Source organism: Kryptolebias marmoratus, linkage group LG20 (assembly GCF_001649575.2).
Source record: "Kryptolebias marmoratus isolate JLee-2015 linkage group LG20, ASM164957v2, whole genome shotgun sequence".
NCBI classification, from domain to species: Eukaryota; Metazoa; Chordata; class Actinopteri; order Cyprinodontiformes; family Rivulidae; genus Kryptolebias; species Kryptolebias marmoratus.
The window spans coordinates 4,412,117-4,436,004 of NC_051449.1; the positions used below are offsets into that span (position 1 = coordinate 4,412,117).

At 43.1% G+C, this 23,888-nt stretch overlaps 2 protein-coding genes across 5 annotated transcripts in view; one reads left to right on the plus strand and one right to left on the minus strand.

Moving 5' to 3' along the window:
- ak5 (adenylate kinase 5) overlaps positions 1-3,543 on the plus strand; it is a 68,333-nt gene extending 64,790 nt beyond the window's left edge. The window contains exons 13-14 of the mRNA XM_017410816.3: positions 401-589; positions 2,734-3,543. Coding sequence (XP_017266305.1) covers positions 401-589; positions 2,734-2,808 — 264 coding nt within the window. The 3' untranslated portion in view covers positions 2,809-3,543. The remainder of the gene's footprint in view (positions 1-400; positions 590-2,733) is intronic.
- A 2,140-nt stretch (positions 3,544-5,683) lies between these two features.
- zzz3 (zinc finger, ZZ-type containing 3) lies at positions 5,684-23,811 on the minus strand. 4 transcript variants are annotated; one of them, XM_017411032.3, is made up of 12 exons: positions 23,228-23,619; positions 17,771-20,219; positions 15,627-15,765; positions 15,383-15,530; positions 15,099-15,211; positions 14,376-14,447; positions 12,845-12,946; positions 12,572-12,667; positions 10,971-11,120; positions 9,818-9,952; positions 8,665-8,765; positions 5,684-6,919 (listed from the first exon to the last, which is right to left on the minus strand). In XM_017411032.3, exons 2-12 carry the CDS (start codon positions 20,152-20,154, stop codon positions 6,775-6,777), a joined length of 3,585 nt encoding a protein of 1,194 aa, XP_017266521.1. In that variant the 5' UTR covers positions 20,155-20,219; positions 23,228-23,619; the 3' UTR covers positions 5,684-6,774. The 4 variants fall into 4 exon arrangements, with proteins under 4 accessions (XP_017266521.1, XP_017266524.1, XP_024860567.1 ...); XM_017411035.3 differs by lacking the exon at positions 23,228-23,619 and adding an exon at positions 23,133-23,153; XM_025004799.2 differs by lacking the exon at positions 23,228-23,619 and having other exon boundaries at positions 17,771-19,492; positions 19,625-20,219.
- Between the last annotated feature and the right edge of the window lie 77 nt (positions 23,812-23,888).

Here is a 23,888-nt window from a genome sequence, read left to right on the forward strand (position 1 = left end):
TGTAATCATGGAACATAAACGCATCGACAAACACTTTGTGTCTGCAAAACATGTGAGGAGAGCTGCAGACCAGGGACAATCCAGAAATGCTCATGAATGTCAGTTTAGAAGCTATCAAAGTTCTCAAATAAAGCACCTTTTGAGAATGTCAGTGTTTGTTGGTAATTATCTGACAAAACTAGGAAGTATCTTTGGTTTATATATTAAAAGTTATGGTTTTTTAATTAATTTTAGTAAAAACAAAAAATTGCAACTTTTAGGAAAATGCCCCGCTGAATCAGGCATCTTAGCCGCAACAATCACAAAAAATGCCAGGATTGACGCCCCTGGAAGGAAGAAACAAGCTGTTCAGAGGAATGGAGCTGAAAAATAAGAGGTTTCTTGCCTGTTTTTTCATCAGATGGGGGAACCGAGCGCCGTCCTTCTGCTGAGCTGCTCTCCGGAGACCATGACCTGTCGGCTGCAGTGCCGCGGGAGACCCTCCTCGGCCCCGGACGCCGAGAACGCCCTGCACAGGAGGGCCGAGAGCTTCTTCAGCTACAGCCAGGCGGTCACAGCTCACTATGAGCGCCGGAGGCTTCTGCACACGGTGAAACCCAAATCCAGCTCTTCTTCTGCTACTTACACCACAGACCAGAGGTTAAATTCGCCTCTGAGCCACCCTCCATCCCTCATAAGCATACTTAATCCCACTTTGTCCCACATAAAAAAACATCTCCAGGTTTGCATCAGTCAGACGCCTAAAAGCCGTGAGTTTTATCCTTTTATTTCCCCTGCAGTTATTTAATTTGGTTATTTGTTTGCGATGAGGACAAAATGAACAGTCGTCGTTCTTTGCAAAGAAAACAAATCCGCTGCCATCGTAAAGCCTCAACAGTCTTAATCAAATCAAGGATAAAAATATCTTATATCGAGCAGAAGCCAGCGAAAACTCGAACAAATGAGACCAGTTGTTGTGCGTGTTTGTGTCTTTGTCGGCAGCAGTTTGATGACAAACTAAATGTTGCGTCATGGAGGAAAAAAACAAACAAACAGCAGCAGGGAGCAGAAAAACATGCATGCAGTCGATATCGCTGTAAATGCTGCTACAGGAAGAGTTGTTTTAACGCTTCGGTGCTTTTTCTGTTCGTTTAGCAAAACATTCACAAGCGTGTTGTTTCCCTAAACGGGAAAAAAGAAAATATCGTCACACAATTCATTTCACCGACGACGTTCAGAGAGAATTAATTCCCCTCAGGGCAGATTTTAGATCCCGAACAAGTCTGCTGTTTTCTTCAGATCAGTAAATATGAGCAGACGGGAGCTCTTCTCGTCGTGACAATCGTTTTCCTTCCTTTCGTTGTCTCCACAGTGAAGCACGGCGGTGGGCGCATTATTCTCTGGAGGCTTTGTTCACTCGCCGCACCTTCAAAATTGTCTGGAATCGACGAAATGATAGAAGGAGCGCAAATAAAGGCGAAAACCTGTTGCAGTTTTTCAGAGAACTCGCTAAACGCTAACGCAATGTTCGGGTTTTAAGGGGAAATATTTAAATACGTGATCCAGTCAAGAATGAGCTGGAGCTGAAAAGAGCTGGAGCAGTTTCTCTTGCAAGATGAAACTAAATCTCGCCAAGCTGATCAAAATATCTCCTAAAAAAAAGTCAAACTGAGACCCTGATAATAAAGGTTCTGTGCATTCGGACAGAGGAGACGCCCCCTGCTGGCCAACAAAAAGAATGAAGCGTTCCGGACTCATTGGCTTTGGTTTTCAGACTTGGAGACTGCAGCGTCTTTGCTGGCTGCTGTGGTTTACTCCGACACCTCTGTGAGTTCGCTGCTGTGAAATCAACAAACGGCTGTTTAAATATTCATGTAAGGCACCCAGCCTCCCTCCGTTTTTATTCTACGAACCGTAAAACCAACTTTCACTCATCTGCAGACACATGCAGGATACTGTGGAGTATTGCTGTGGCTTAAAAGACGTTCCCTGAAAGGTCGGCTCGGACCATAAAAGCAACAACCGACTCACTGATGTTTCCACCAACACAAGGCTAAACGGAAAAAAAAGTGTGTGTGTGTGTGTGTTTAAATGCCATGACAGGTACTGAGGTCATCCTTCTGAAGGTTCTGGTGCGCTGAGCAAACTTTTAGCGCGACTAAAGAAGGGAGGGAAAATGTTTAAGTCCTTAATTATATCAGGTTACACTCATATTGTATTTTACAATCACAAACTATAACCTGAAAAAGCTGAAACATTGTGTAAAATGTCAATAAAAGCAGAATGCAGTGATATTCACATCAAATAAACCCACATTTTATTAACAATAGAACATAGTAAACACATCAAATGTTTAAACCAGGGGTGTCCAATCCTGGTCCTGGAGGGCCACCATCCTGCAGGCTTTCCTTGTTTCTCTGCTCCAACACACCTGATCTGAATCAATGGGTGATTAACAGGCTTCTGCAGAACATGAAGAGGTGATTTAACCACTGAATCAGGTGTGTTAGAGCAGAGAAACAAGGAAAACATGCAGGATGGTGGCCCTGACGACCAGGATTGGATGCCGCTGCCCTAACCCTAAAAAGAAAACAGGGAAAGTTTAACTTTTAAGAGTATTTCTAAATATGTTGCTGCTGTCCAAGCTGTAATACCATAAATATGGTGTCAGTCCTCGAGTCTTCTGTTTAACTATGAGGTAAAAAGAAAGGCTCAGATGGGTTCTGAAAGGCTTCTGTTTGTCTCTGCCTGCAGATTGATGCTGAGAGGTCACCAGACGAAGTGTTCGCCCAGATCTGCCAAGCCATAGAGTCCCGTTCCACCTTCTGATTTCTACCAAACTCTGAAGCTCCACACCTACGAAGACCCACTTTTTTTTGTTTGTTTTTTGCTCTTCTGCCCCATCCAACGAAATCTGCACCAGCTTATTGGACTCTCGTGGTTTGCATGTCTCATTCTGCTTCGCCCTCCTTCCTGTCCAACGCCGCCGACTGCCGGACTCGAGGCTCGTAACTGTACAGATCAGGGGCGTCAAACTCCGGGCCTCGAGGCTCCACTGGTCCTGGGAGTTTTAAGTTTTTCTGCTCCAACACACCTGATTCAAACGGTTTAATCACCTCCTCACCAAATCATCAGGTTCTCCAGGAGCGTGGCAACAAGTCATCCATTTAAAGCAGGTGTTTTAAAGCAGGAACACGTCTAAAACATGCAGGAGAGCGGCCCAGAGGAACGGAGTTTGACTCCCCTGGTACAGAGGAAGCAGCGCTCCGTCGACGGAGCGCCTGCTGAATGTCCCACCACGGGAAGTGAAGGAAGGTTTTTTCCCGCCACGCTAAAAAAAAGCGGGAAATCGTCAGTGTGTGTTCACTCTCACGTCCAACACTATGCTTTATATTGTGACGAGCATGCAAAACTAACAGTTCAGCTTAAAACTGCCGTCTGTGCGTTTGGCGAAAAGCTTCGGCAACTTATTAGGCGCTACCGCATTCGTACGTTCACGGGTTCCTTGTTCCGAGTCTGGTATTTAAACATGAAAATAAAGCCGGTGCGTTTGTTCTAACGGAGGATTTTTGAGTCGTGTTTGTTGTGTCGACTGATCCTGTGGCTCCATCTGCTGGTGAGAAGATGGCAGCAACAAACCACTGATTTTAAATAAAAAAGGAGTTTTAGGTCTGTTAAAATTTAAAAAAGCTGAAATGAAGAAAACGTCACGTGAAAGCCTCCAAGAACTGCAGCTGTTTGAAAAGAAAGTGGTCTTGATTGAGACTTTTAAAGTTTTTCTAAGGACTTTGTTTGCTTTTTTACTCATCTTAAATAAAAAAAGCAACGATTTGATAGCAGATGATCCACACTTTAGGCCAGGGGTCTCCGATCCTGGTCCTGGAGGGCCACCATCCTGCATGTTTTACTTGTTCCTCTGCTCCAACACACCTGATCTGAATCAATGGGTGATTAACAGGCTTCTGCAGAACATGAAGAGGTGATTTAACCATGAATCAGGTGTGTTGGAGCAGAGAAACAAGGAAAACCTGCAGGATAGTGGCCCTCCAGGACCAGGATTGGACACCCCTGCTTTAAGCCAACAGACCGCACAAGATCTTTGTTTAAAAAGTTTATCGTCCGTCTGTCTGCAACCAAAATACCTCATGAAGTCATGAAATTATAACGAAACCTTGATGTAATAATCACCGTTTGCACCTCAACAACAGATTGACTTTCAAAGCCAACCCAGTCCAAGATGGCCGCCAAAGCTAGTCAACATTAGCTGATACAAAAAACGGCTAAAGTTCAGCCAGTTTTACAGATATTCTTGTAGCTGAAAGTCACAAACCCTGAACACAGCATCTCAATATCGCAGATTATTTTTAACGTTTTGTAGATAATCTGGATTCCTTCAAGGAATATTTGTCCTTTAAGTTTTAGTTACTTTAAATATGACGTATGAATCAGTCAGAAATAAGACAAATTTGCAAAGAAACCCTTAAAAATTTATCTTTAGACAATTTGTTCCTCGCAGAACCTGACAAATACCAAAAAGAACACAATCTGACTCATAAAATCGGATTTCAGCACCATATTAGCTGATAATTTGATTAACTCTTTGATCTTAAATCAGGTTTTTGCAGATTTTTTCTCCCCCCCACACATTTCCTTTAGATACTGCTCATCTGAGGCCCGTTTCTGTCTACTTTCCTAATTTTTTAAGATCAGATAAAACGACTAAAAATGAAAGAAAAAGCAGCTAAAGTCCAAAAACTATGAGCCTGTTGATCAAAACAGCTTTAAAAGAATCAGTATAACTTCAGAATAAAAGCACCTTTATACATGATTAATTAATGCTTTATATAAAGGTTATTTATTAATTAGTAAACGCCTTAAAAAGCAGTTTTTATTGTTTATAAATCAGTTCTAAGACATGAAGCAGACTCACCATCTGGCTCTTTTTGTTGAAGAAACTTAAAGCTCAGTTTACTTTTCCTCCTAATTTGATTCACAGTTTATTGTTGCTTATTAATGGTTTGTTGTTCATATATTACAGCTTATTAAACGTTTACAGACTAATAAATAACCACATTATTACCTGTTTATAAGGGCATTGTAAAGTGGTGCTGAAGTAAACAAAAAATATAAACATGTTAATCAGCGTTTGTTACAGTTAGTGATTTAAAGGGCTCCTTTTCAATTTAAATAATTAATATTTTAACCAAATAAATGTCAATAAATAGTTTAAAACCCTTTTTTCCTAAACAACCAAAGCCCTTTAAGAATAATAAAACAAGAAGCACCGGTGTAAAAACATTTTTCACATACTTTTATTTCCACGGTTCTCCTCTAGCAATTTTTTTTTTTTTTTTTTACATTATTATTATTATTTTTTTTACATAAGAACAGACTGTTATACACAGATACTGAAGCTGGGGGAAGGGGGGGGGGTGAGGGAAGGAGACAAAAACCATACAAAATGGTGTCTACTCAAGCACAACAAAATCTATGTATATAAAATTGTGTGGGTCGCTCCGCTGTGGAGGCACCGACCACTACCTCAATTATTTATGTTTTTAAATAGATTAATAAAAATACAATCTTTTAAATGGACCTTTAAAGTGGGTTGCAAAATGAAGGATCTGGGGGGGAAGTGATGGGGTCGATAACAAAGAGAGTGGGACGATGGAGCCGAGCGGGAGAGGAGAAGTGGTCGGGTTCGAGGTCTCTCCTGCTGCCAAAAACGTAAAAATCTTTTTTTTTTTTTTTAGTTAGTTTGTTTTATCTGAATGGCACACAGCAACTAGCGGTGGCTACTTTTCACTTTTCCACAATATACTTGAACAGTCAACATGATCAACGACAGCACACACTGGGAGAGGAAAGAAAAGAAAAACGGAAACACAGCTTTGTGTTGTTTTTTTTGTTTTGTTTTCCCACGTTGCCAAAGAAAAATAGCTCTCTGGGTTGTAGTGCTTTCCTTGTTAAACGCGTTTTTAGTGGAGAGAGCGACGGAAACGGATGAAAGGTGTGTGTGTGAAGGTGAGGGGGTAGAGAGCAGCATTGTGTGACAGTGTTAGGGATGACTTCATGCTGAAACGACCTGTAAACACACACACAGGTCGGTCTGAAGAACATCGTGCAGAACTTCATACGCTCTGCAGCGACGGTGACACGACGTCTGCAAAACGTTTCTGCAGAACCCAGCGACTCATAAATACTCAATCTAAAATACTTTTTCACTCTTGCATAAAACACATACACGTAAATCCACCCGAGCGTACCTCCGAGGAGCCGACGGTCCACCGCGACTCCATCAGGTCTCCATCGGGTGGCGCTCCGCCAGACTGATCATCGATACTCCAGTTTTGAAGCAGCACAGGGGGGGTAAGTGGAGGCGAAGGGGGCCGGCGGGGAGGAGGATGAGGAGAAAACTGGGAAACAGAGCTCAGGAATGTTGCGCTCCTTCCGTTTTCTGTTTAAAAATAGTGTATCGTTTCAAATCACCGTTGAATAACCTGGCTGAGGCGTTTCTGGGCACTCGTTTTTTTTTCTGTTTCTGGGGAGGGTGGGAACCAACGCGACCACCCTTTGCTCAAGTCGGGGAGGTCAGTTACCAACAGCTCCCCACACCACCACCAGCAGCAGCAGCAGCTCCGAGGTCTGCTCTGACCCCCCCCCCGCCGGCTGGCCTTCCTGCCTGGCGGCGGGTAAAGCGGTTATCTTGGACGTTGGAGGATGGAGCCGTACGCAGAGTGGCCTGTGGGACACGTGGAGAGAGCGAGCTCGGAGCTAGGGGCGCCCGGGACCCTGTCATCTGTTGGCTGGGAAGTAATTGGGGTCCAGGTAGTTGTAGCCCGCGCTCTGCGGCAGGCAGTAGTCCCTGTCCAGGAAGGTCTCTGGCTGATACACCGGCTCCAGGTGGTGGTTGGGTTTGTGGGTCTCCGTCTTGAACAGGCTGCAGGACGAGACAGAAAATCACCAATCTGAATCCTCTGATTATAGGATGTACGGCTTACAGAACGCACAACGATTTTATTTATCATTTTAAAGCTGATTTAAAGCTGCTAGCTGCTTTTTTCCTAACAAACACTGTCAGCTATTAATTTGACATCATTCCCAAAATCTGATCAAAAACGATTCTAAACAGTTTATTTATCTGTGCCGTCCTGCATACATGTTTGTGATGCTCCTCTTTTATTCCACAGGTCCTCTTTTCTACTTTTACTTGTTGTGACTGAATGAGAATTACTGCTAAATATGAAAAAAAACAAGTTTAAAATTATATACAAGTCATTTTAAACCGTGCCAGCTATTTATATTTAGACAATTAAACATAAACACCTGGAGGAAAGCACCAAAAAGATTTTGCTTTTATGTAAGAGGAGCTACAAAACATGAGGCACACAGAATAAATGATTTCAACATTTAACACATTAAATACTTTACTCCATCTGTGTAACGTCACAGGAGACGACGGCTGATAAAACTGCTAATGAATCCTCAGCTAAAGGAGGCTAAAATTGTTAAATTTAGTTCTCATTTGAGTTTATTAACTCAGCCTAGCACCTCCTGCTACAACATTTCTTTTGTTTCTTCACACAGACTCATAAATCTGCAGCAGATGCATTCCAGCGTGCAGGATTTGCTTCCTGAAACGAACGATTTGACATTTCAATAAACATCCAAACACCTGAGCTAAAAATGATCAAACTGATGCTACAAACCCGGTCAGAGATGCTGAACCGATGTCTGCATTTAGCCAAGAAAAGTCGGTAAAACGTCAATCAGGAGTTAAAATTACTGCTTCTCACATCTAAATGATGATAGATTCTGCATAATTTATTGATAATTTAACACTTCTTGTGACGGAAGGAATGAAACTCTGTGCCTGATTTGGCCTTCAGGCTGTAAGAAGACAATAAATACAAGTTTGTTTGTATTATTTTGATTAAATCTTCAGCCTGACGCTGTCACAGACTACAGCTAATCGTAATGAAACACGTGCATCCCTCCAGCAGATCCGGTCTAACGTATAAGAAGAAGCCCTCCTCTTATTGATCCAATTTGGCAACAATTAACGATTCAGCTTTTTGTTGCATTCACATCAAAACGTCAGCAAGATTAAAAACCTATCTGCAGATATTTTGCCGTTGCTCGTAATGTTTCTGTCTGATCCAATCAACAGGAGAACAATCAGAGTCTAAAATAAAAAGCTCTTCATTCACAGACGGTTTGTTTCACCGTGAATACAGAAGCACTCAAGTTTGTGTTTTTAAAAAAAAACTCTTTTGTTGAAGCGTGACTCAAACCAGCCACAGTCTGCTCTGAAAGGAACAGGCTGGCTTTATTTATTTATTTATTTTGGGGGGGGGGTGACACCTCAACGACAAACGCCTGCCATCTTGTTCACCGCGTGCTCGTCTTTTTTTTTTAAACACTTCGAGCAGCTTTCTGAGAAGCTGTTTGTTCCGTTTCAAGTGTTTTTTTTCCCAGAATCAGTCAGTTTGATATTACAACGAAAAGGTAAATTATTTATATATTTATTTAGTGTTTATAACTGATGTAGATGGAAAGACAGACCTCATTTCTTGTTCCATAAAGCAGAAATCCAGGTAACGTTTTCTTATGATTGAAACTTTTATATTAAAGACTAATTGTAAGTTTCTTTTGTCGTCATTTCTTTACAGAGGAGGACCTCACCAGTCGGAGCAGTTGGAGCAGAAATCCACCGAGTTGTCAGGCGGACAGTCCTGGCAGTGCCATCTCACTCCCTGGATGGGCTCCATGCCGCAGACGTCGCACTGTATGAACAAAAAACACAAACGAGTCAGACGCCTGCAGGAAGCAGGGCTGGAGCTGGGAAATAAAAACTAAAACTCCTCACAGGCTTCGTCTTCTTTGTATGAACTGAATTTACAAACCCGCCTCTAAAAATTACAGCATCTCAGACGTGATTTGAATGAGTGAATTATTATTTAATGCTCTGCTGCACACTTTGTGTCACAGATAAGAGCAAACCTTTTGACTTATGTGCAGTTTTAAATGTCAGAATCCAAGTTTTATGTTTATATTTTCAAACTATATGTGTACCTTTTATTTATTTTTATTAAATATTTCAGAACAGCTCCCTCCACTGTATTTGATACCTCTCTATATGAGCTTGTACTGTTACTTTTGCACACTGAACACACTACATCAGGGCTCCCAAACTCATTTCCACAAGAGGACCAAAAATAAGAAAAAAACTTGGTCAATAAAAGTTACAAATTAACCTTTTTCAAAGCAATATGTCAAATTATTTATATCGAAATACAACTGATCCATTCTTATTGACATTTTATGTAGAAATGAGAACATATAAAACATTTACAAACATTAATTATTCCTTACTCTTTCAACAACTTCTTCATTTAATGTCTTAGTAACTTATTTGATCACTGTCCATGAAATCAGTTAAAAAATCTGAGCGTCTGAGTTTGAAATGAGACGATGAAACAGAAAAACATCCCTGAAGCAAACAATCTGTTTGGACTTTTCTTTGTTGCCAAAAAGATCAACGATTACTGAAAAACTTATTTTTCTTGGCTTTAAACTTGACCAACTCGTGAGAAGTCTGATCTGAGCGTGCTCAGTGATACAGACTCAATCTGTCTGATCGAACACATTTAATATAAGATCTTGGGGGCCAGATAAAATGGTAATAAGGGCCAGATATTGCCCGTGGGCCTTCAGTTGGACACGTGTGCACTGCATACTGTGACAGCAATGGAAATAATGCAAGAACGCAACCTGAAACCTCTTAGATTTGAGGAAATGACTGACATCAGTAAATGCGAGCACGTTAGCGTCTCACCTTGAATCCGACGTGCTGCACCCCGGATTTCTCCTCCTGGATCTCCTGGAGTTTTTGTTTCTTCAACCGCTTCAGCTTCAGAAGCTCCTTGTACTCCGGCAAGTTCCTCAGCTCCACGGGAACGCTCTCCTCGTCCTGGGTTTGCAGGAAGACGAGCACAAACAAACAAGCTGTCAGAGCAGGACGCCGATGGGTTAAAAACACCTCAATATGACGACATTTATTCTCACTTTTTGTTTAATTTTGCTGAACGGGAGCAGCATAAATAGCAGTTTGTTGTGTTTTTTTTCTGTTGGAGGAGCAAATTGCAGCCAAAAACACGAGAATCTGACCTTAATCAACCTTCTTCTCGTGCAGGGAAAGAAAAAGAGACGAAATGCAACAACACGTTCAAATTATCAATCACCATCCAGGTGTGCTGAGCAGGATTTGTGCTAAGCTGCTGTCACATCTGCTTTTGGCATCATTTCTTTTTTTAAGAATAAGTAGCAAACAGACGACCACCTGGTGAGATAAGACATTATTATGGAACGAGCCGGCGGCGCCTTCTCCGACTCTCCTCTGAGAGGGTTTCATTAACGGGCTGATGGGAGAAAACCCGTGTGTGTTCTCAGCGAGGCATCGGGAAACAGTTTTACTTAAAGGTTACTGCCATCAAAGAGGGGAGAGGGAGAAATGTCAGCGCTTTGATAACGCCGAACATCAGGAGCTGCTCGGTTCAAATGGAACGAGGAGCACGCCCCCCGCTCTGATTTCACAAACATCCCAAACAGCCGAGATCGCAGTTAAAATGAGGCGATGCATCATTTTATGCATCAAAGTGGAGCTAAAGGGGGCTGCTGTGTGGAAGCACATTAGTGAGAAGACCGCTGCTCTAAAGTGGCTTAGATTTGAATACATTTAAATAAAGTAGATGGGTAAAACAGACACAAAACTGGGGAAAATATCCAAGAATTTGCTTCTTCGGGTGTCAAAAACAAACTGAATTTGTCCTACTTAATGTTGCCAGTATAAAACAAGCTTTGCACAGTAAAAAATATGTTTTTATCAGATTTTATCTCAAAAGGTTACTGTTAAAATAATGAGAGGAGAGTAATTGGCTCAATTATGCAGCTGGTAAAGGAGTATGTGTAAAAAGAAGACGAAGGCTGACCGAGTCATCAGCAGAGGGGTCCTGCACGCTGTGGAAATACGGCGAGCGCTCGTCGTCTTCGTCCATGTAGACCGGAGGCTCGTAGGACGTCAGGAAGGTGGAGGGGCGGTACAGGTGCCTGTTCAGGTGGTGCTGCTTCTTACTGGAGGCCTGAAGGACACCCGGAGGATCAGAGCAGCTTTAAAAACAGGACGATTTACAGCTGCTGCTTAAATACAACCGTCTGCACAAACCGCAGCGTCTTTATTTTACATTTTCACACTGATAACGAGCTGAATCACATATATACAAGGAAAAAAAACAATCTGTTAAAGAAAAGGCTCTTTTTGTCTATTTATCAGGTGCTTCTAGCTCTTAAGAGAGTAAAGTAAAGCAAAAAAAGAGGAGAAAATAGTCCAGAAAACAGGAGAAATAAAGAAGATCCATAAAGAACCGCCAAATATGTTTTTGTATATGTGGATTTGTAAAATAAAATAAAAAGTAGCTTCAGTTTCTCAGTTCAAAGCAGAATAATCTAAATAATTTCTTTGTTTCAGTTGTAGTATTTGCTTTGAAAGAATTAAAAATAGGTTATTATGTTGATTATTTACCATGGAAGTACGTGAAGCTAAAGGGCTTTTGGAAAAATAAGAAATTCATCAATTTATCCTCGAAATGTTCCAAAAAGCATCCATACCAGATAAACTGTCACTGATGTCTTAACTGTTAATATTTCACTTTATTTCACCATTATTGTTTAGAGTTCTGACTGTTTTTATTCATAAAGTATAAACGAACTGAACCGAGCTGGAGTTCTTTTTAAAACAACATCACTACGAAGCTCCTAAATATTCACAGTTAAACCCATTTTTAATTTGGTTTTTTGTTCATTTGTTGCTGGATTTTCTCAAACAGAAGTCATTAATTTAATTAAAAATAAAAAAAACAGACTCCTATAACGGCCACTTTGTGGTTTGACACAAACTAATTAAAGCATCTCCTCAACAAACTAATTACAACTTTTTTTTTCCCCAATAAAAATCTTAAAGAACAAAATTATTTTCCATCTAATTAAAAGTGGGAACTTTAAACCTTGTGTCTGAATGTATAAATTTATCTGATATATTAAATGCAGAGAAATTAATTGTTTTACATTTAAAAGGTGTTTTTCTGACTGGTTAAAATGAGCTCGACAGAACAAATCTAATAATTAAAAGAGGAGGAGAAGGTTTGAAGGTTGCTCTGCCCTAAAATATTTACTAAAATTGCACTTTTTTCTTATTTCAGTAATGATCAGCCAAGGTTTAACTTTATATTTAACATTTAGCTACCAGTTTGAACGTAAAACTCTCTCATAATCCACTCTGAAACAAATCCAAGGGGCAAAAATGAAGGTAATGCAGTTAATAAGAGACGAAATAAACAATCAGCTTCAGTGTTTCTGCAGACAGAGTCACAGATTTTGTCCTGAAGCAGCAACAGCAGGATAATTACACAATTAGATGTAATCTATTTAAGGCCTGGCATCCCAAAGAGGTGAAATAAATCAAATACCTCGCCTTTATTAGAGGAAACGTGTAGCTCAGAAGGTTTGAAAGACTTGGTAAATGAGCTTTATTTACCTTTTTAGTGTACATGCAGAGGTTGGGTGTCCTTCCAGGCACAGGAATCCCAGCTTTTGTTAGTTTGATGAAGTACTTCTGAACTCTGCTGGCAACCTGGAATGTTTTTTTTTTAAAGAAAACCGTCGTCATCGGTCATTTCCAAATGAGAAACAGCTGCTTGATAAAGTTAAGGTAGAAGGTGGGGGGGGGGTTTAGGGTTATTAAACAACTTGTTTTCTTAGTCAAACATTTACCAATGAAGGATTATTCTACTGCATTTTAACGCTTCACCTGTTTGGCCGTCCGATTGCCGAGCTCGTCTGCGATTTTCTGCCACCTTTTGGACTCGACCTCCTCAGGCGGGTACTTAACGAGAAGCTGCTCCAGCTTTTTCTGTCGAAATGCAGAAGACACGCAATTAAAAACAAACAACTTCTAGCTTTTATTAAAACAAACGCCTGCCTATGAGCGAAACGCCAAGAGTTTGAAATCCTAAACGGGAAACTGGGTCCGAAAAATGCACAGAAAATTATGATTTAGACATAACCTGACAAGCTTTTTTAGAGTTTAATTAAAACATTGTGATGTCAAAATGAAAGTAAAACAAAATTTTCAAACTGTGTGCTTTTAAAATCCACAAACTAACAGTTTTCTTCTGCTCAGCTGCGATCTCAGGGCCTTAAAAGAGCTCTAAAAACGATACAACTATTTGGCTGCATCCTGTTTCATCACGATGCTCTTGTTTAGAACGACGCTGTGACTCGAGTGCACCGCTTTAATTAACATTGATGCACTTCTTGCTCAAGCCTGAGAGGAGAAACCAACTCCCACCAGGCTGCGGCACACTTAGTTAACATGAGGAGTTTTGTGGGTTAATATTAAACACGTTAAGATTTTCAGCTTAAAAACCTGAATAATGAGGATATATCCCATCCTGGACGCCCTGCTCAGTTTACTGCAGCACTGTAAACTTTGCAACATCGACTTCTCGGAGCCCTTTAGAAACTACCTCGTTTAGTTTTCTGGCAGTAAATCTACACAGAAAATACGCTTAATCAGACCAAACCGGTCCACCGACTCTGAGGAGTAAACGAACAAGGGGCAACATGCCAACAACAGCTTTATCTCTGGTTCAATACAGACAAAAACCGGAGCAACAGCCAGTCAGACAAGAAGTGGGATGAGTAAAAAATCAAGCAACTTTTGTGCGACTCGCAGGCTTTCAAGACAGACTTTGCTTTATGTTTCATTCCTCTGCGTGTAGGTCTTTTCTTTAATGAGCAGCTTCAAATAGATGTTAACAAATTTACTTTTATTATACATTTGCAGTGGCAGTTTCCAGCGTCAATCCCTCCCTGTAAACTTACACCGTCTAGACTCTTTTTTTCCCCTCTTTCATGTAGATTCTGCTCTGAAATTCAAATCTAAAATAAAACTATAAGAGTTACGAGACTTGGCAGCAGCCTCTGCAGTGTGCACAAATAATTAAAGGAACCATAAAAAGCGTTCTTGCAGTCCTGAAAGCACTGAATACACGCCGCTGGTGCCTGTACTGCACGGCTACGGGTTTTATTCTTTCACAACAGAGTTGTTAGCGCAGGTCTAACACCGCTCCTGCACACGGTTATTCATGAAGAGACTATTCATAGTATAAGAGGGAGAGAAAATGGATGGAAATGGGTCTTTTTTTATTCAATGCGCTGGTGTTTTTGTTTATTAGGAGTTGGATTGTGTCTGAAATCCCTTGTAAAGAACAAACAGTAAATTAATAAAAATATTCCTCATCATTAAGCTTTTTTTTTCTTACACATTTGCTACCAACCTGTTCTTCCACCGTCCACAGCTGGTTAAATGTGTGAGGCTTATTTGGGTGACAAATCCTCCCCCTGATCATCTGCGAACAGCAACACAGTAACAGACATTTTAAAAGACTGACGAGACGAAAGGATCCTAACATGCGAACAGACCGGCGATCCGAATCCCTTCAGTTCGACAAAGAAAAGGCTTGCTGTCAGATGCGACTTGAGACGCGTCGCTGGGAGTAAAACAGCGACGCCTTTGACTGACAAATAAAACCGTTTTAAAATTCAGAGCGCGTCATCCGGGAGAATGCAAATGTACCGGCACAATACAAACAGGAAGCGCAACTGACATAATCAAGAGTTGTTTGCATAGAGAAAATTGTTTTCCCACCTTCTAATCCAAATAATCAATTAAAGTAAAACCTTACAGCAGGAACCACTAAGAAAAGACACACACACACACACACAAATATAACGAGTGAGGCAGAGAAATGAAAGAGGCTTGCACACCATGTTTCCATAGATACCGTTTTTTGTTCTTGCATGTTCTCAACACTTAACTCGGCTGAAGAATAGGACTAAAAGAGACGAGTTTAAATTAGGAGATTTGTGGGACGGGGTGCAGGAGATGAGTGAATCACCAGCCGCGGTTAGAAACTGCTCCTGCACTGATGATCTACTAGAGAAGGCTCTGATGGCTGCAGGATGTTCTACTCCACGTTAGAAAAGCTGCCGAAACTTGCCTGCGTTTGCCTGCCGTTCTCTGGGGCGTCGCTCATGGGAAGAGAGGAGTACGTGCTGGAGCATTCGCCTTCCTTCTTGGGTTCAACTGGACTTTTTGGTCTAAGAGGCAAACCTGGAGTGGGAAGAACAACGAGAGTGGCATCGTTAGAGTGCTTTATTTACGTTGGGCGAGGACCCACATTTCAGAAGGCCCCGTCAACACCATTTCATATAGCTCAGGATAACCTTATAAAAGGCACTCTTTGCAAACTAAAACATACATCAATCCTAATTCAATGCTTGCCTTTATCAAAGATCAACTTCAGCTGCCGGGTTTTTCGTTTCTTGTCGCAGAACTCTCTCTCGAAATCCCCGAGGCCTGAGGTGTACTGCTCCCAAGCGATGTCGGGGAGCTGGACGACACGCTGAGGACACGGCATGCCCAAGTTCACCTGAGGGTCACGGGGACAGAGGGTCAAAACCAATTATCTGAAAACGAAGCCCCGATTTCGTTCAAATCAGGCCACACAGTGAGCCGCAGTTATTACCTGTTTCTGCAGCTGCTCTACGAAGCTGATGGGATCGGTCAGCGCCTCTCTCTGATGCCGTGCCAACGTCTCCAGGTCAAGAATGGCCTGCGTGCGCTGAGCCTCGAGTACTACGATGGTCTGCAGAAGCCTCTGATAACTGGCACAGAGGGGAGCAACGTTAGGCGGGGGGGAGAAGACTGTGTCAGGACCTATTACGTTCTTTAACCTGACACTCGCAATGTAGCAGAGCAAAAAGCCTTTAGACCGCAGCTCATGCATAATTCAACAACGGCGCTCAGAGCCTAAAAAAGTTGTTCAGAACAGCATTTTCTGTCTTGCAAGGAGTAAGCATACAAATGTTATCGCCTCGTTTTAGTTGTTGCAACTGCAAAAGCCCCGTCATTAGAACTACTTCGCTGAAGCAGCCTATGAAAGGACAGCAGCTAAACCAAACGCTCTGCAACACCGGTCCCGTCTGTAACCGTGCACATTTCAAGAGCAAACACAAAAACATCTCTGCGTGATTGTGCAGCACCCAAGGAGCCTTCAGTTCTGCAAATCTGACCTTTCCGCTCACAGCCTCTGGAGTAAAAAGAGAACTGCAAAGTGAACTGTCAATGACGCCTTGCAGCACGAGCAGAGCCGGGAGGAATCGACAGGAATGTGACAGCCTGCTACTTGGCTACAAACTAATGCAGTTGCTCAGAAGGGCAGAGTGGATCAATCTCTCCTAATACAACATGAATGAAAATCAATGCAAAGGACACAATTTATTCAGAGCCTGTGAGGAGTAAAGCCCCACAAGCAAAATGTTTTGATGAGTCAAGTAGGTTTAAAGTAAAGTTTGGTACGTGGCACCAAATTTACTACGGTACAGTCCCTGTGATGCAGAGTATTTCTGATTAAATGTAATATTTCTGCTCTGCACGGCAACAAACATGCAAACTGTCCTCGACGAGCGTGAGATCTGTTTATTAATCTGTTGTGGGAAGAAGAGGACTTTGTTCTGGACTCCCTTCAAATGTCCAAGGACAAGTCTGGTGTTTTATTGCCACCTACTGGGCCCCAAGGTCTGATTATAAACAGTGCCGTTTATCGAAAAGTCTGTTTGACATTAATGTAGGTAACTCAATTTTTGAGACGTACGAAAAGGGCTTTTATTAATGTGATGAATGCATTTGTTAAACAGACAAAGCTGATGAAATGTGAGACATTTTATGACTGGGTAAATGAGTCTGTTTAATCAGACGCTGTAAAATGCCCCATCATGTCTCCCAGGCTGCACCGATCCCCTTACTCAGCACAAGCAAACCTTGGCTCCACACTAAAACTCGATCGAATTACCCAAGAACCCGGGAGCAATGAAACCTTAATCTGAAGCCACAACTCAAATGAACCAATACTGGTTTAAAAAACAAAAACAAAGGGACAGCAGCCGATCATTTCTCTTAGCCTTAAAAAAACCCTCGACGCCCAGACTCCTGCGAAGATGAATCGTAAATCACCTGACGTGCCACAGAGCCTGAAATGATCGCAGCGTGGGACCCGTCCACTGACACAAAAAATCCCGCGTCGCACAGAAACTAACAACAAAACCACGAGCGCAAATCAACACTCAGAAGTGCTTTTTCTAAACGGGATCTCTTCCTCCTGAAAAGAAAGATTAAATGAGCAATCACGAAAAGCTGGAGACTGACAACCGGGCAGGTAACTGGAAACAGAACGATAGTTAAGAATAAAGATATAAAACAGGATATAAACTATAGTTTGAAGCTCAACAATATGTGTTCATTCACTGGAACTCCATAAATAAACATCCTCTCAATGTGTCTGCTGCAAAGCTAATTTAAGATTCAACACATTTGTTACGCAGGTCAAATAAATTGAGTCTTTAAGGGGAGAGAATCATTTAGAAACTGAAGGACGTCTGATGGATTTTCCCTAAATACTGGCTCAAGAGAAAACCAAACGCACTTGAGACTGTACCATGTTTAACTTTTTCAAAACATCTGAATTTTCTTAGATCTGGAAAAAAAAACAAAGCTGGTTCATTCATTGGCACAAACCAAAAATACTGCAAAGATCACAAATACAGTGATCAACATGTGTGAGAACTACATCAATAACAGATTAAGCAGAATCCTGTGAGAGCTCCCACATACTCTTTATTGTGTTTAAGAGCCAGATGGTCCGACTCAAAGTAATACACATCTGGTTCCTCCTCTTCCTCCTCCTCCTCCTCGTCTGCAGTCTGGCTCCCTCTCAGCTCCTTGCCGGTCTCTGTCTCTTTGTCCTCTTTATCACCTGCCCCGTGTTCGGGATTCACAGAAACTGACTCCTCGCTGGAATGGCCAAGTGGGTCTGAGCAAACGGCTTCCTCCACCATGGGACAGTCCTCCTCCACCTCTCCTTCCTCCCTTAAAGGTCCGTTATCGGTCAGAGGAGAGCTGGGTTTGGAGGGAGAAGCTTTGCCGCCAGACACAACTCTCCTAGGTGAAGTCCTCAGGGTGTATCTGTGTTCATAGAGCTCTGTGAAAGACGGGGACATGCTGGATATCGAAGGGCTGCACCCTGGTTCTGTGGGGGAGGTGGGTGTTGTGAGTAGGGGTGTAGTTTCTCCTGAGTTGCTGTTGATGATTGAACTACAGTTCGTGGTGGTGGTAGAGGAGGAGGAGGTGGAGGCAGCAGCGTCCTGCACTGGTGAGGGTGGTCGGCCGTTTGTGTCGCTTTCGCTTACTATCACCTGTTCCTCGTGAGCAAGATACAAAGGGTCGCCCACTACGTCCACCTCCACCTCCTCCCCCTCCTGCTCTTTGGCCACTATCAAGTCGGGAACAGGATCCTCTGAAGAACGTACAAATGTTGGTGCCAATGAGGCTGACAGTTCCCCTGAGCCAGAGACTTCCCTTTGCCCAGGGACAGAGTTTCTAAAAGGCACAGAGGGGTCAGGGGATGAGGGAACCCCCATCTGACTGCCATTCAGCAGCGATGACAGAACAGCTACAGAGGTGGGGTTAACACTAGTCTGTTCAGTAGGTGTGCTAGATTTGTCTACTTCAGTGTCTCTGAGTCCATTAGAGGCCTTGTGAGGATTTTGGGGTGAAAACGCCTCATCGCACTCCATGTGACTATGCCCCTCCACCTTCCGCCCCATCGTTTCGCCTTCTAGCTTACAGAGAATAGGCGAAGCAGACGCTGTGTTAGAAGAGTTGTGGGTGGGCAGTTTTTCACATACGATGTCCTTACAAGGCTCTGGGACAGAGTCTGGACTCTCAGGTTTCAAAAACCTGTGGTCCTCTTCCTGTCCCGGAGACACTCCGGAGCGGGAGCACCGCTTGGCCCTTTTGATTTGAGGAGAGGTATCCCGCGGCTCTTTCACTGGGTCAGAGTTCTCGTACGTCTCTTGACTGATGTCTTTTTCTAAACAGGATACACTCCGCTTCCTGAAAATGGTGGATTGATCGGCCTCACCCTGCAAAGCACTGGAGTCGTTTACGTTTCTCTGCAACAAGTCCTGTTGCTGACTATCTTGCAAGCAAGTCTCCTGCGGCCTCGTGTCCTGTTTAACATCGTGCTGAGACTCCAGCTCAGAGCCTGGATTTGACTCTTCGCTGGTGTTCTGCTTGATGCTTTGTTTGATGTCATTTGACTCCTGCTTCGCTTCTTGCTTGTCATTGTGCCTTGATTCCTGCTTCGCCTCCTGCTTGGCGTCCTGCGTCGTCTCCTGTTTGATGTCGTGTTTTGACTCCTGCTCTGCGTCCTGCTTTGACTCCTGCTTGGCATCAGGTTTGCTGTCCTGTTTCGACTCCTGCTTGGCGTCCTGTTTCGACTCCTGCTTGGTGTTCTGTTTGCCATCCTGCTTCGACTCCTGCTTGGCGTCGTGCCTCGACTCCTGCTTGGTGTTCTGCTTCGACTCCTGCTTGGCGTCCTGTTTGCCGTCCTGCTTCGTGTTCTGTTTGCCGTCCTGCTTCGACTCCTGCTTGATGTTCTGCTTCAACTCCTGCTTGGCATCGTGCCTCGACTCCTGCTTGGTGTTCTGCTTCGACTCCTGCTTGGCGTCCTGTTTGCCGTCCTGCTTCGTGTTCTGTTTGCCGTCCTGCTTCGACTCCTGCTTGATGTTCTGCTTCAACTCCTGCTTGGCATCGTGCCTCGACTCCTGCTTGGTGTTCTGCTTCGACTCCTGCTTGGCGTCCTGTTTGCCGTCCTGCTTCGTGTTCTGTTTGCCGTCCTGCTTCGACTCCTGCTTGATGTTCTGCTTCGACTCCTGCTTGGCGTCGTGCCTCGACTCCTGCTTGGTGTTCTGCTTCGACTCCTGCTTGGCGTCCTGCTTCGACTCCTGCTTGGCGTCCTGCTTCGACTCCTGCTTGGCGTCATGCCTCGACTCCTGCTTCTTCTTGGGGGAGCGTGCCCTTGGCAGCGGAGACACAGAGGTCTCCTCCGGCTGGGCAATGCTGCGGTTCCTGAGGGTTCGACCACAAAAGTTCTCATCCAATCCATTGAGCCCTACTGATGACCTTGTGACACGCGAAGAACGGGACGCGGCCATACTACGGCGGGTGCCTACAGTGTCCTCATCCTGGTGCTCTCTCCTCTGCAGCAGAATGTGGGCACCTGGAAGACACAACAAAAGACAATAAAATACATGACAACCAACTGTAGAATTAACAATACTGTTACAGCAAGGGCACGTCTATTTCCTCTCAGCAGAGATCACTGCTCGTCCTGCGTAAGACAAATGCGGTTTACAAGTTGACTGATATCCAACACAAAAGCTTCACTGTTTTTCTTACATCAAATTCAGCTGCAGACTTTGGTTAGTTATTATGCCGTGGAGCTCTTACGCCAGAGGGCCAACAGGCCGCAAGACTTTTGGGAACATACAACAATGAAATGTTTAAAGAGCAAGAATTGTAAACAAAGCATGACAACGAACTTCCTAACATGATTAAAGTAGAAGCAAAGCCTTTGAATAGCCCCCCTGAGTCGAGCTACAATATCCTGCTGAGGAAGATGTACCAATGTAAACAACGTCTGAATGCCTCTACGCAGTAACAATAAAAAAGTAATAAAAGGCCGTGGACTTTACTCAAGCAACATTAAGAAGGCTCTTCGTAGCTGAAGCCAAGTTGAACTTCAATTTAAGAACAAAACCACATACAGCCAGCTTTTTTCAGCCTTCTATCCAACTCAATAAATTATATAAAAGGTCATACAGCGAAACAAACAGATATGAAATACACAATAAGGTCGCTTTCTTACAATCAAATAATCCAAATAGAAAATCTGGTGGAGGACGAAGGATCCAAATTCCCTCTACAAGAATTTTGGGATTACAACTCCTGGTTACACACAATTATTTATCCAAAGGAATGACACGGGAAGGTTGTCCATTAAGTATTTTTTAGATTATAGTCCAAAAATTAAATCAATAAAAACACTGCTCGGTAAAGATGACGTTAGATGAGAATACGGTACAGAAACGAAATACTGGACGGATTGGCATTTCCACTGAGGTGCTCATTTCGATTAATACCCAGTCCATCAATCTGAGGGCGAATCTCTGTCAAAATTTATTCAAAAGATCCTTCTTGCCTTCACTTTGACAGTCCCTTCTTCTACACTGCGCTTGCACAGCGCTATCAAAGCCAGAGGCGACCCTGGCTACAAATACGTTTTGATATTTTTCCTACGAGGAGCTTTTCCAAAAGTGACCTGGAACAAGAATTACCATATGCGTGCATTACTCACCCCCCACTAAAGACTCCAGCTGACAAAGCTAATGTGATCTGTCGATGCGTTAAAAAAAATGGATAGAAACCAAAAGGAGGAAAAAACAAAAAGACAACAGCAGGGGGGCAGGTTATTTCAGACAGAGCACTCATCTTTATAATCAACACCAAAAAATCCAATTTAGCCACATCCTCTGACCTGCTTCAGAAAAGTAGAAAGTAAATCACGACATCAAAAATGATTAAGGTCACTGATCAGACGCAAAACCATAAAACATTTGCTTACATTTCCTTGTCTTGATGATTAACTTTGACTGACTCTCAAGGCCTCAATTAATTAAATTGCTGCAGTTTTATGCTTAAAAACAGTTGAGTGGAAGTCAACGCTGTGTCATAAATTTGACCAACTTGAGCCCAAGCTTAAAACTATTGTCTAAAAGGCCTCACAGAGGAGTAATGGCCGGAAAGTCGTAAAAATCAAGTGTGCAAGTTTTCTCCCGTATCGCGGCGCTCCGTGCTGGGAACAATGCCTCACGAGCTGTAGAGAAAATATACGCCTAAATGTCACAAAATTAGAAAAAAGGGCACACTCTGTTATGTTATCATATTAGTCACACTTTAAATCATTCAAAAACCGTAGCAGGAGAAAAGCAGGAGCACTAAGAATAAAAAAATTTAAAAGTATCACTCCTGTTTGCACTGATCGAGCCAATAACATTAAGCTTTCACAAAAAAAATACTATTTTTATACAACATACATCTTCAGACAGCACAACATAAATAGATCCAGCAAAAGGTGGGAAAATCATATTTAAAAGCAAATTTCTGTATTGTATGTAAACTGTAAACTTAATTTAAACGCTCTGCTCCTGATTTCTTTATTTATATTAGGGCATTGCAGTGTTATTAACAGAAATATAAGCTCCAAGCCTGCAAAAGAGGTTGCTAATGATCATTTTAAATGGACACTGGAGGTTAGTTTACGTTTATTTTTTTAGGTGTCAAAGCAAAATAAAGTTACTACCTTGACATGTGCTGCTGTTATAACACACTTCCTGTTCTCTATAGGGCTTGTTTGGCTGTCAAGTAATGGCAACACGTGTTGGTTTGAATGCATTATTATAACAGGATTCACTAAAATAAGGTAAAGCTGTTTACAGCTAAATGTTAAGGCTGCTAGCCCCCTGTTTGTACACGATAACAGACGCCTTAAAATGCTAAACGTGGATATTATTGTGGCCAACCAGTTGAGCTAAAACGTGTTAAGTCCCCGCTGGGTCCAACTGTTGTTGACCCAAAGTTCAGCACTTCAACTGGGCCCTGCTGGCGAACCGGTGCTGGCACGAGAAGTACCGACAGGAGCCGTTCAAACCCCCCACCCCCACAAAAAAACAACCCGGGCTAATAAGATAAGTTGGAGACATAAAGGATGCTGTCAAACTCACGGGAAAAAAGGAGCCCACACACACACACGGCGTCACAACAGCACATGCAGCCGGGTTAACACCTATTTGAGGCAGATAAAGTCGGAAACATTACAAAAAGAAGTCCACCCTCACGCATATCCACAAAACACAGTGGGTAAAAAGATAAAAAAGGCTAAACGTTAGCACGGTCCAACTTCCAAGGCAGCCTCACTTCATCTAGCACGTCGCTCGGAGGGCTAACGTTAGCTAGCTAGCTAAGCTAACTAACTTACCGTTAGCATCACATCGAGGCGCACATAAAATGCTAACAATCGAGGAGCCGAGGCTCAAACTGTTGCAGAGCAGAAATAAAACGCCGCCCTACACACCCAATATGCCCCCGAGTCGCGGGGAGGTCGGTCGTGGTCCGTTTTTTCGCCCCCTTTGCCGTAATTGCTTAGCTAGCCAACTTGGCTAACGTTACCTCAGCTAGCTCCTCTCAACTAGTTTTCCTGCAGAGGCGAATCGTGTCGAATGTGAAATGTAGCTCCTCTGCTCACTTCACCGGCATCGGTCACATGCCGGGCTGGCTCCTTGGCTGATGTAGACACCCGCCTATTGTATCATGACGCGCGGATGTGAGGGAGCAGCCGCTGGCTGCTGTGTTTCACCGAGGTTTATGTTTCGGCTGCGGGCAGGAGTAGCATGTTTAGCAGCGAGCGGCTAGCCGCGGCTAGCTGATTGTTCCGCGCATAACTTTGCGGGTATATTTAGTGTGCAGCCGACAATTGTGGCCCCGCGCTTTTCCCTTTTTACCCCTTTCTTAATAAACCCGAGCTCCTGCGACTGTTTCACCGCGAACACACCCCCAGCTGGAGTTACATTTCTAAGCGAGCTTTTCTTGGTGGAAAAAAAAGCTCGAGAATTAACACGTACCTCACTTCCGTAAATCTGCTGCACGCTCGGCCGCAGCCATGTTTTCAATCCAGCCGAGCAGTCCGGGGTGTGTGAGCCCGACTCAGCCACTCTCTCCTCCGAACAGCAACACTATCCTTTACATTTTTTACCCCTGCAAACAGCCCCGTCAGTCTCTAGATGTCATTCTACGCCAGGCTTGCATTGCATGGAAAGTGCTCGGCTTTATT